Genomic DNA, 13,385 nt, shown 5'->3' with positions numbered 1-13,385 from the left:
TTTAAAAACACATAGTTTTTTTTCCTATTGAGTTATTTAAGTACCTTGTATATTCTGGATATTAGTCCTTGTCGGATTGATATTTTGCAAATATTTTCTTCCATCAAACAGGTTGTCTTTTCACTTTGTTGATTGTTTCCTTTGCTATGCTGAAGGTTTTTAGTTTAATGTAGTCCTCTTTGTCTGTTTTTGTTTTTGTTGCCTGTGCTCTTGGGGCCTTAGTCATAAAATATTTGCCTAGACCAATGTCATGGAGTGTTCTTCCTACATTTTCTTCTGGTTCATAGTTTCAGGTCTTACATTTAAGTTTTTAATCTGTTGTGCATTAATTTTTGTATATGGTGAGAGATAGAGATGTAGTTTCATTCTTCTGCATATGAACGTTCAGTTTTTCCAGCACCATTTATTGAAGATACTATCCTTTCCCCAAAGCATGTTCTTGGTGCCTTTGTTGAAAATCACTTGGCTGTAAATACATGCGTTTATTTCTGAGTTCTCTATTCTTGTCCATTGTTCTGTCTATTTTCATACCAATACCATGCTGTTTTGGTTACTATAGCCTTTAATATATTTTCAAGTCAGGTAATGTATTACTTGCAGTTTTGCTCTTTTTGCTTAGGATTGCTTTGGCTATTTGGGTCCCTACAAATTTTGGGTTTTTTTTTTCTATTTCTGTGAAAAATGTCATTGGTATTTTGATAGGAATTGCAGTGAATCTATAGATTGCTGTTGGTATTATGGTCATTTTAACAACATTAATTTATTCTAGTTCGTGAGCATGGCATATATTTCCATTTGTTTGTGTCCTCTTCCATTTCTTTAATGGGTGTTTTATAGTTTTTCCTATAGAGGTCTTTCACCTCCTTGGTTAAATTTATTCCTAGGTTTTTTGTTTTGTTTTGTTTTGTTTTTTTTCTGTAGCTATTGTAAATGGGATTGCTTTCTTGACTTTTTTTTTTTTTTTTTCAGATTGATCGCTGTTAGCATATGGGGACACTGTTGATTTTTGTATGTTGATTTTGTATACTGCAACTTTATTGAACTTGTTTATCAGTTATAAGAGTTTTTTTGTGTAGTGTTTAGGCTTTTCTGATTATAAAATCATGTCACGTGAATGAGTGAAAATTTGACTTCCTGTTTTCCAGTTTGGATGTCTTTTATTTCTTTCTCTTGCCTGATTGCCCTGGCTAGGACTTCCCGTACTGTGTTGAATAAGAGTGGTGAAAGTGGGCATCCTTGTTTAGTTCCAATTATTAGAGGAAAGGTTTCCAGTTTTCCCCATTCAGTATGATGTTAGCTGTGGGTCTGTCATATATCCTTTGCCCATTTTTGAATCAGGTCGTTTGTGGTGTTTTTGGTTGTTGTTGCACAGGGGGTAGTACTTTGAGACTATGTAAATATCCTCTTCCTTGTTTAACTTTTACCCACTAGTTTTAGCATCCTTTGTTGCTTCCTGGCTGAATTATTACAATTATGGTTACCAAATGTTGATTTTCTAAGTTCATCATTTCTTATTAGTTGGCTTTCATGAAAAATCCTTCCCCTGTCTTGATTTATTTATTCATGAAAAATCCTTCCCGTCTTGATTTATTTATTCATGCATTTATTTATGACCTTATGGACTTATTTCCTGTTTTTGCAATGGGTGATAATCTGTTACTATTATTTATTTTGATGCCCCAAATGGTTCTAGGTTTGGCTAATGGGATCCCTTTAAAGTTAGCTTCTGTGTCCTAGTAATGTGTGCCTATTATCCTTTGAGCAGTTCTGTACTTACTGGCAGAACAAGATTTTCAGGCTTATCTTGTACCTTTCTTGCCACTGCCCTGGAATCAATCATTTCTCTAAGAAGCCTCGGTGTTTTTTTCTTTTTTCTTTTTTTTAGTGGAGAATGATATTTAGAAAACAAGATCTGGGCACCAAGTGTGCTCCCAGGTCCTGTCAGTGGACAGAGTGAGCGAATACATGCATGTATATATAGATACACATCTATATTTATATATCTGTCCATGTATATTAAACAACTATTAATTCATACCCACACTTCCAATTGCAATCCAGCACTAGAGGATTCATTCTTATTTTCTTCCCTTTCATATTTGTAACATTGACAGTGAGAACCTGGGGCTTCCAAGATCTGCAATATGTATTACTTATGTGATTAATGCCCCTGTATGTGATCATTCTTCATTTGGCTTCTTCATCCCACCTGGGTTCTGACACCCCAGTGCCAGACTACATGAATGCCTGGTGAATGCCTTTTTCACCCTATGTTGGGCTGCCCATGGCAGGCCCCCTTGCAGACGCCGTCATCACCCCCCTTAGTTCTGATACCCTGTGCCAGATGCCACATGAATGCCCTCCTTGGCCCAGTTGGGCTCTGAAACTTCACACTAGGCCACCACTGCTGCCCCACGTGAGGATGCCATCCTCATCTCACTCAGTCTCTGATGTCCCAAATCTGCTCCATGACACAAACCTGTCCCATCCTACTCAAGTTTGTCAATCTGTGCTGCCACCTTCCTCCCCCGTGAAGATGCCTATCTTGTTTGGCCTCTATGAGTGGCTTTTACATTGAATTATTCAGAGCCAAGGATGCTAAAAAATGCTCGACAATGCATCAGACAGTCCCACACAATGAAGGATTGTCCCTCACCAAAGGCCAATAGTATCCTTATTAAGAAGCCCTGACACGAAGGCCTAGAAACAGAAAGGAAATATGGAGGGAAAATATGACTGTGAGTCTCCAACACAGTTTAAGGAAAGACATGAAGTCAGAAATCCAGGTACTAGCAAGCCATTTTAGCATTTGTTCATTCAAGAAGAATGTGTTGATTATTTGCCAAATTTGTTAGCTCCAGGGAATCAGAAATGAATGAACAATGTGCCTGCCTTTAAGGAGAGCACAGCCTAGTCACTGTGGGTAAAATGCTGTGTTTCAACAGCTTTCACAGGCAAGCAGTTGTAAAACATACTCTTATTTTGTATACCAAGAAATAAAAAGCCTTCCAATAGATCTGTAACATGATTTTTATCCCTTAGAGTGTTTGTTTTATGTTTGTTGCTACTTACGTTGTTTCTAGTTTTTTTTTAGTTTGTTTTTACAACTATAAACAATACAGTAACAACTTGGCTTACACTAGAATGTGGGTGCACAACAGGTATCTTGCCTTGGCCTTCTTGCTCCCTGCCATAGCCCTGGCATCCAGCATAGTGCCTGACTCAGAGTTGACCCTCATGCATATTTTTTGAATAAATGAATGAATGACTATATTTGGGAAGCACTTGTTCAAGTTTGTTTATGGAATAAACTTCTCAGACATGAAGTTATGCTCTCTCTCCCCAACCATTCCTCTTGAAGTACTTAAGCAAACTTCTACTTATGGAAATCAATACAGGCAGCCCTCTGTATCCATGGGTTTTGCGTCTGTGGATTTAACCAACCATGGGTTGAAAATATTCAGGGTTGGTTAAATCCACAGACGCAAAACCCATGGATACAGAGGACTGCCTGTATTGATTTCCGTATCAGGGGCCAGGCGCGGTGGCTCAAGCCTGTAACCCCAGCACTTTGGGAGGCCGAGATGGGTGGATCACGAGGTCAGGAGATCGAGACCATCCTGGCTAACACGGTGAAACCCCGTCTGTACTAAAAAATACAAAAAACTAGCTGGGCGAGGTGGCGGGCGCCTGTAGTCCAAGCTGCTCGGGAGGCTGAGGCAGGAGAATGGTGTGAATCTGGGAGGTGGAGCTTGCAGTGAATGAGATCCAGCCACTGCACACTCCAGCCTGGGCGACAGAGCGAGACTCTGTCTCAAAAAAAAAGAGAAAATATTCAGGAAATAATTTTGTGTCTGTATTGAACACGTACACACTTTTAAAATCTTGTCATTATTCCTTAAATAATACAATATAACAGCTATTTACATAGCATTTACATTGTATTAGGTATTATAAGTCATCTAGAGAGGATTTAAAGTATCCAGGAGGATATGCCTAAGTTATATGCAGATACTATGCCATTTCATACGAGAGACTTGAGCATCCATGGATTTTGGTATCTGTGGGAGGCCCTGGAGCCAATCCATTGAAGATATTGTGAGTGTATACGATTATATTCAAAGGAAGGAAGCACAGCAAGAAGCAAATAATTTCTGAAATGGATTTCTCATAAAAGGTTATGAAAAGAGTCACAAAGCAATGGAAAAACAACACTCCCAACAACTTATTGAACTATTTCTATGATTATAAAAGTTACACATGCATGCACACACACACAATGAAAATTTGGAAAATGAAAAAAAATGAAGCTAAAAATAAAAATCATTCATTGTTCTGTAGTTTAGATATAATCATGCTAGTATTTTGGAAAATGTCCTTCCAGAGATATAGATATAGCTATGGATACAGATACAGATATAAATTATATATAGTACAACTAGTTATTTTCCTACTGCCAGACATTTAGGTTACTTCCAATGTTTTGCAATTTAAAAAATCCTACAACAAATGTTTTTGTACCTAAATCTGTGACTAATTTAATAGCTATTTCCTTGATATAGTATTGTACTTAGACTGGGTGAAATAAAGGAAACATTCTTTTTTTTTTTTTTGAGATGGAGTTTCACTCTGTTTTGCCCAGGCTGGAGTTCAGTGGTACGATCTCAGCTCACTGCAACCTCCGCCTCCCAGGTCAAGTGATTCTCCTGCCTCAGCCTCACAAGTAGCTGGGACTACAGGCACCCAGCACCATGCCCAGCTAATTTTTGTATTTTTAGTAGACACGGGGTTTCGCTATCTTGGCCAGACTGGTCTCGAACGCCTGACCTCGTGATCCATCCGCCTCAGCCTCCCAAAGTGCTGGGATTACGGGCATGAACCACTGGGCCCGGCCAAAGGAAACATTCTTAAGGTTACTGGTACATATTTCCAAATTACCTTAGACAAAAGGACAAATGAAGACCTAGACTTTAAAAAATACACAAAAATAAAAAACAATTAAATGAATATAAGAATCATGCATTTTTCCTACTCTGAGTACAGTTATCCCTCAGTATTCAAAGGGAGATTGGTTTCAGGATCTTCTGTGGATACCAAAATTCACAGATACTCAAGTCCCTCATATATAAAATGGTGTAGTATTTGCATATTACCTATGCACATCCTCCTGTATACTTTAAATTATCTCTAGATTACTTATAATACCTAATTCGGTGCCTACATCTTATATCATTTCTGTGAATTCAACATAGTACTCAGCATGTGGTAAACTCAAGTTTTACTTATTATAACTCTGTTAATTTATTCCCCCCATTTTTTTTTGATCCACATTTGGTTGAATCCACAGATGTAGAACCCAGGCATACAGAGTGCTGGCTGTATACTGATCCTGTCCTTTTTCTTTTCTTTTTCTTATTGTTAAGAAATTCAAGTGCCAATGTTGAAGCTTAAGCACAGGATCTATACCGAGTCTAATTTGGGCACATTTATATTCTCCTTTCCTTAAGACCTAGTTTTCTATTTGTGTTTTTCCAGATAGAATGTATCTGTTGTAAGCCTTCTCAAATTCCTTGGTAAGGAGACATAAAGACACAAATGATGGTAGAACCTTGCTATTTCCATCCACAAGTGCACTTGAATGAAACCTGTGGTCTAGCAGAGATAAGTAACCTCGACTACCTAGCTTTTCCAGAAGAAAACACGAAGCAACAGTGATTATGGGTAGCATTGTATTATTCTCAGCCTGCACTAAATTGTCACTGTCTTCATCAAAGAGTCTTCCTCCCTTTCAAATCTCCCCCACTCCTTTCTTTTTGGGGCAGATGCAGAATTGAATTCCTAGAAAAATCTAGCAGATTCTGTCTCAATCCTCCCAGTGTTGCCCAAACACGATCTCTTAAAGTTAGGCAACAATGAATGATTACATTTTATAGAACAAATTTTCTGGAACTTTTATGCCCAGGTTGCTGATTTTACTCTGATCTCCGATCTCCTTCTTGGCATTCTTATAGGCCCTATGGATGACACGTCTACATACACACATACCTCACCTCTGCATACTTCTACCCATCCCTCAACACACAGTTCAACCCTGTGTGGCCGTCGCCGCTCCCCATCCCTCATGTAAATGCTTACGTTCACATGGATAAACACTTCCACTCACCTCAGAAATCCTGGTTCCTGAAGATTATTTCTGAGGTAATTGGATTTAAGGGTAAAGAGGCATCTTTTCTTAGAAAAATGAGAACAATTGTGGCAAGGGATAAATTGCCCTTTTCCACTTTAGTTCTAAGGCCCGTTCAGAATCTAGAGTTTGGGTTCCCCCCTCCACCAATACCCCAAGGCATAGCCATACATTGAGACATTGGCCCACCTTTCAGGAAGGAGTGGGTATGCCAGAACTGAACTGAAGGCGGGGATGACATTAACATCTGTATATCCTTGTCTATGCAAAACATCGCTATAGGTCTTCCAAGTCCTGTTAGTTGATATGTGTAGTTGAAAAACCTGTTTTTTTTTTCCCCTCTTCATAATGTTGAATTTTTGAAATAGGTTTAGACCACACAGGCAGACCTCCACTGACAAATAGGTTAAGATCCAGCAAGTGACTTCATCTGTTGGTTTGAGTTTTCCCACAAAGCACTGTCTTATGAATGTTTGCCCCTGGCTAGTCAACTCAAAGTGCCTGAAAGACTGCACACGTACATTAAAAAACAGTATGAAACAATGCTGCGAATGAGTAAAACAGAAAAGGAATACATTTGAATAAGACTATCTATATATATAGAGAAAGCTGATTTTTTAAAAAGATTTACTTGGAGAAAGGTGAATAGTTAACTGGAGATACTTTATGGAGCTTCTCAAGAGAAGTCTGAGCATTCAAAAGTTTTTGACAAGGTTCTTTTATTCCTTTTGATCTATTTTCATTTTGAATATTTAAAGCAACCGAGTCTTTTATGATGTCCAAATTCACTTCAAAATATACCTTGCATTTTCCTTGATCCAGAAGGATTACTATCCCTACACATTGCTTGCCGAGTATGTTTAACGTTTGTGTTATTAGTAATTATGAGTAGTATTAGTTGTATTTGAATTACCAATAAACCCAAAAAAGAGAAATGATGAGGAAGTCAGATTTCTAAGGTTAACTTGCCAAAATATAGTAGATAAAGACAAAGAAGAAACATTGAAATGGCTCTGGTGAGTTCTGAAAAAGACTTCATAGGAGGTAGTGGGCTAAGTAGATTTTGAGAGGAGAAAGGAGCAGAGGAAGACAGGGTTTTGTCCATGATTCCTCTCAGGGGCATAAAGCAGATGGAGAAGTGGCCTTAGATGTTCAGTTCTAGCTGCCATGTGTGCAACTGATAACACATGCCACAGTGATGGGATTCACCAAGCCCAGGAGCCCGAAAATGAAACTAACTTTACTTTTCTAATGTTGAACCTAAGATGACCTATTTTGACTAATGTCAGATAAACTTTTTTTCCAGATGTTTTCAAATGTTCTCTGCCCACTCCAGTGATTTTTCAGTCAAATTGAAGTATTAATATCTCTACTTCAGTTTGTTTCATGAATACTATATAGGTATCCTCTTTCCATTCTTTCTCCTACCCCACTGTCCCCTGCACACACTGCCTGATGGAAGGACTTTGTTTTTTGTGATGGACCTTGCATGTGGAGGGAATGAGTCTTATGTGTGTGTGTGTGTGTATGTGGTTCATATGTGGGATGGCCTGGAGGGTATACTCTTTTTCTAGTCTTACGTGTTTTTAGCATGGGTGATGTGGGAGAGGTTGCTAGTTGTTTATCAATGTCAGTGTATTTTACAGAAATAGAACTCCTGATTTTTAGTTGGATACCTGTTCCCTTTGAATAAAGGTAACAATTGCAGCCAGCTGTGGCAGAAGAAAAGTGTACACTTTCCAGGTGGTATCCTTCTTTTTTCATTTTCTTGAGTTAGAATTCAGACATGCCAATGAGCCATCTTGAACACGCAGTTGTAAACAAGCACTCTAGGACTGGTGGTTCTGAGATAGAAGGCCTCCTGGACAGCCTCATGGGACAGAACTACTGTATCAGCCCTGGACTCCCTATCCAGCCTGTTTTGTGTGAGATAAGTAAATTTAGATTTGCTTAAGCCATTGTAAATTCGGGTCTTTGTTACAGTAGCTGAACTTACATCCTAACTAGCAAGTGGTGGAAGGAGAGGAGGCTAATCAATGTAACGGGATGTTACACATACAAGAAACTTGCTCAATAGGTTGCCAAGAAAAGGTGGTGAATAGTGGACAGATGTGGACTATGAAGAGGTTCCCAGAAGCAGCAATATTGTCTCTGTTAATGCTACATAGATAATCAAGCCTTTAAGGAACATATTAGAAGTATAGCATTCCCATGTAATGCAATACCCAGAAATGTATTGTGGATAAAAACAATTCTTTATCACTGAAACTCAATAAACAACTTAATGTATTCCCTAGAAGAAATGATTAAAACTCCACCCCAGTACTGTTTGGCTGACCTTAAGATCAACTTGATGTTTAGCATCCCATATTTATAGAGTTTAGATTTTAAAGAGGAAGGATTAATGAACATGTTTACTGACTGATTAAAAGAATACATCATAAAGCAGAGAATATTCTTCAGTTGCAGCAAGACAGCAATGTGTCTGTACTTTGCAAGTTCATAGACAGGTTTCAAGGCAAAAAAGCTGGAATTTTTTGGCTACACAACAATAAACACCAAAGATACTCATCCAGCTAGATTTCCCGCCTCCCATAGTTCATGGAAATTACCAAGTTTCATTCAATAAGTGTAGGAGATACAGGGAAACAGAGATTATCAGAATTTCATTACGTCCTTGGGCTCAACAGTAATTCTTAGTCCTTCTGAGCACATTTAGATCATGGGTACATTCTAGAAAGTTACATTCTTCAAAGGTGAAATACATCCTTTGCCTAGAGTCAATGTATTATTTAATCAACTGAAATCATTAAAGCCACCTACATCATGACTGATGTGAGAAGTTTGGCCAATGCCCTGGGATGGATTGGGGATGTGCCCAGCACCCTCCCACTCAGTATGCATCCGGAAGCTCTCCCTTTCTTCCAGCCCAGAGAGAGTCTGTGTCTGGGGAGGGGTGGGGAGTCTGTGTTGTCTGGGAAGCACCGGGATGCATATCAATCACTCTGTTTGGTGGGCAGCACAGACACACTGCCCCTTTATCCAATCACTATGCAGGCCCTCCCTGGGCAGAAAGGAGAACTCTTTACAACACAGATGGTGCTATTAGTTTCAATAAGAATGTTTGTGAAGTGCTTAATAGTTTACAGAGTCCTCTAGGTTGTTTGTTTTTATTTTGCCAGGAACTACACTTAGATGGCAGATTTTGATCCTGGTGTGTGCACTTTCCTTCTAACTGACTAATCAACAAAGATGTGCGGAACTTGTCTCCTGGATCTATGATAAAAATGGGCCTAGAAATGTCCCGAGCTGGGAACTCACTGGTTTTTTCACTGGTGATGGCTTCTGATACTACCACCATCCAGAACACCAGGGACCTCTCTTGATCCCACAGAGATCTTTTCATGAATATTTCCCTGGACACATTTCCTCCCTACCCAGCTGGTTGTTTAAATTGATCTTTTCATGTTAACATGTTCAGATTTTGGAGAATACACCCAGTATAGGCAGGTCTATTCATCTTTTTTTTTTTTTTTCTTGTTGTTCATTTTATTTAGCTTTAGCTTAGCCCACTTATCAGACAATGGTGTGTTGTTGAAATAGTTCACTTTTCTGTTCTACCTTCACATTACATAACTTCACCAACCTATGGTTTTTGGTTATGGAGGAAGCAAAGTCCTTTTTATCCATTGTGACTAGGTCTCTCACTTAGGACCAAGACAGGCTGTACCTCCAGCAGCCTCTCAAGTCCCTTCAACCTTGCTTTGTAGAAAACAATTCAGGCTTCCAATGGGCACTCTGAACTACTGCTTTTTCTCTGTTACTTAAAAGAATTCTGTAGCCCATCTACCTTGACCAATCCCTCATTTTTTTATGGTGTCACTAGTTTGTAACAGTGTCTCCTTTACTCAGGATACATGCCTCTCATTGAGTCCACAAATCACCCCCCTGCAAGTCTCTTATCAGTACATCTGCCTGCTCATGCATATGAGTAAGCTGTTAATCAGCTTTTGTTTAATATTACTATGAACATTTCAACTTCAAGTTAATATTGTAACTAGGTCTCTCCCTTAGGACCAGAACAGGCTGTACCTCCAGCAGCCCCTCAAGTCCCTTTGACCTTCCTTTGTAGAAAACAATTCAGGCTTCCAATGGGCAATCTGAGCTGCTGCTTTTTCTCCATTACTTAAAAGAATTTTGTAGCCCACCTACCTTGACCAATCCCTTATTACTTCTCTGCATGGAAACTGATAAAAACTTATGTCTACTTCAGAGGCTAGCATCATCCCTGGCATTTTTTTTTTCTTTTACCTTCCACATTGGTCCCTCTCCCACTCACCAGCCAAAGAAGAGACGACAACAATGCTTCCATTGCTCTGCTTCAACATGGGCAAGGCAGCTACAGTCAGGACCACATAACTGAGGAAGTTGACCTCCATGCTTTTGCGCACATGGTGAATATCATCATGAAAAAGATTCAAAGAAGTGTTGGTGATGTGGTTGAGAATGAGCATGTCTAGTCCTCCTGCAAGAGATGGTTATATTAAGAAATCATCTGGGGTTGATACCTTTCTCATTCTCCTCCCAAAAGCTCTTTGGTGACCCCAAGGGCAAAGTTCAGAGGAGGAGGGAAGAGAAACAGCCTTACCCATGAGCTTTCCTGCTTGGGCAACAAATTGCTCTGCGAACGTCATGTCTTCCATGGTGCCAGCAATGTAGTGTGCTGAGGCTGCTCCAAGTTCCAGGCAGTGGGAAACCACCTGCAGTGACAAAGCAGAAATGGCATCAGTCTCAGCTACAGACTTTTGGGGTATAGTATCTGAAGTAATGGGGGGCTTAAATAAGAGATTGCTCATAGCCCTGTTTAGGTAAGAAATGGTAAGTATGTTTGTGTGTGTGTTGCCGAATATAACCCTCATGATCATCGTCCTCTGTCTGAAATATTTTCTGGAACATGGTGGTGTTTAAGTGAATAAATCATCACAGTGCTGGGGTTTAAGTTCATGATTTATGCTCATGGCTTCTGTGAATAGGTATTTCTGCAGGCAGTATGAGTGTAGGTGCTGGTTACTATGTGGGTAGCTCTAGGTTTGTGAATGTTTGTACATCCTTGGGTTTGTGAGTCCATGAGAGGGCATGTGCCTGGGAGTCTGCATGGGTATGAGGATATGTATTCATGAGCAGGTACTGGGATTTAAGTTTTTGAACACATCTCTATGTATCTGGAGTTCCATGTGTAAATGTGTGTGACTAGGCATGTCTGTGAGCATATATAGCTCAAGGACTCTGTTGCAGAATATATTGCACACACACACACACACACACACACGAATGAATATTTAAATGCATACTTTTATATTCCTGTGGGTTTTTTGGTGTTTGAATCTATATATGAGAGTGCAAAATTAAGCGTGTGTGTGTGTGTGCATGTGCATCTGTATATAGATCTGCGATATGCTAGCTTCTGTGTATATGTGAGCATATATAAGAACACATCTGGGCATGTGAGGGTACATGTATCTGCGGGCATGGAACCCTCACCTTCTGTAGAGTTTCTTTTGACCTCGCTGTTACCACCACGTGGGCTCCCATCTTCGCCAGATGATAAGCCATCTCTCTTCCGATCCCTTTGCTGGCCCCTGTGACAATCACTTTCTTTCCTTGGAGCATCTCTGAGGAACCCCAAAAGGAAGTGAGGACCATACCCAAGTTGGCAGCAAAATTCTTTCTCCCTCTCTGGATATAGGCAGCCTTATCTCAATTTGTAACTTAAAGGTTATGAGCCCAGATCGGTTTGTCACAAACTGCCTAAATCACTGTGGGAACAGGCCACGTCTTTCATAAACATGCTCTGAAGTGGGAGGTTTGGGCTGACAGCCTCCCTACTGTCATTTCTAAAACCCTCCATGGAAAGAGATCATAGGATGAGGCCAGAAAAGTCATGCATGGTTCAGCTAAAATGCTGGAGTTCCAGACATTTCTGGACTCTTTCAATTTTGCTCAATTGAAAGTATATTTAACAAGGAATCAAAACACATGTGTTCATAGAAATTCCAGGGATTTTCCCTCACTTCTATGTAGTCATCATCTCCAGAGATTTTTTTTTTCTTTGCCTCCCACTTATCAGTTTCTTCATAGAGCCCAATTAGCTGGCTGAGTTGTGAATTTGGGTATTACTCTCATTTTTGTAGAATATTTGAAATTGCTTTCCATTAAGGGTGCCAAATAAAGCATGGCCTATTTGGCAAGATTTTGGCTACACGATTACCCTCCCTACACATTCCCCCTGCCCACAGCCTGTGGCTGGAGGACACAAAAGTACTGTTTTACCTCAGGGTTCCCTCATTTTCACCAACTTTGAGGATCAAGAACCATCTTGGTCCTCAGGAACACTAAGCACCCCTGTGTTTTTAAAACCTATTCCTCCAAAGTGAGACACATGGGTACTTACCTGGTCTGAATTCCTCATGTGCAGAATAGTAGTAGTAGGCCATGAAGAGCCCCAGAATGGGGAGGAGATATTTTTTCATAAAAGCCATCCGACAGGGAGCTGGCCTGAAGACTCCTGTAGGACACACAGAGAGAACCTACAGAGCTTTCTACAACCTCCTAAGCAGGCAGCAGCCTCTGAATTGTGACATCAGGGACGGGGGAGGCTGGAGTAGTCTCAGGCAGTGCTAGCCAATTTCCCTGTCAGAGCAGCGATTGGCTTTGGGTGGGATCCCATTCGTCCCTGGCAGCCTGTGTGGTGGATTTCATAATGGACAATGTTTACTCCATTTCATTGAGCAAGAGGAGACTTCCAGATGGCCAAGCTCATGACTGTACAGGACTGGATTCCTGAGCATCCCTACCCAAGTCCATCTTACTCTTAACACCATTTACGCCAGGGATCAATGATCTTTCGAAAGTGATTTGTCAAAGACAGAGAGAGAGGAGTGCATGTAGGGCTTCTGGGGGGAAATGTGAGTAATAGCAAAGAGAGCCAAACTCAAGCCAAATCTCACTTTCAGTCCCCCTACTCCCCCACCCAGTCGGAAGCAATTAAAAATAACAGCACAAAACAGCAAAATAAGCTTAAGAAAAAAATGTGCACATTTTGGGAAAAAATAATGAAAGCAAACAAGCTCTATAAGCTCCACACTCAAGTTCAATGAAAAAGTATTACAACATCAAAGGAGAAATTGCAAGCCAGCCAGAA

The 13,385-nt window shown here is 40.1% G+C and overlaps 2 protein-coding genes across 2 annotated transcripts in view; one reads left to right on the top strand and one right to left on the bottom strand.

Annotated features, from left to right (window-relative positions):
* The window catches only part of HSD11B1 (hydroxysteroid 11-beta dehydrogenase 1), a 30,590-nt gene extending 17,477 nt beyond the window's left edge, over positions 1–13,113 (bottom strand). The window contains exons 1-4 of the mRNA XM_033197670.1: positions 12,636–13,113; positions 11,726–11,856; positions 10,833–10,944; positions 10,524–10,709 (exon numbers count right to left, since the gene is read on the bottom strand). Coding sequence (XP_033053561.1) covers positions 10,524–10,709; positions 10,833–10,944; positions 11,726–11,856; positions 12,636–12,723 — 517 coding nt within the window. The 5' untranslated portion in view covers positions 12,724–13,113. The remainder of the gene's footprint in view (positions 1–10,523; positions 10,710–10,832; positions 10,945–11,725; positions 11,857–12,635) is intronic.
* The window catches only part of LAMB3 (laminin subunit beta 3), a 150,854-nt gene that overhangs the window by 41,182 nt on the left and 96,287 nt on the right, over positions 1–13,385 (top strand). The gene's annotated exons all lie outside the window — the stretch shown is intronic.

This window comes from Trachypithecus francoisi, unplaced genomic scaffold (assembly GCF_009764315.1).
Source record: "Trachypithecus francoisi isolate TF-2019V2 unplaced genomic scaffold, Tfra_2.0 Lachesis_group5, whole genome shotgun sequence".
In the NCBI taxonomy this organism is placed as follows: Eukaryota; Metazoa; Chordata; class Mammalia; order Primates; family Cercopithecidae; genus Trachypithecus; species Trachypithecus francoisi.
This window is presented reverse-complemented; position numbering and strand designations above follow the sequence as displayed.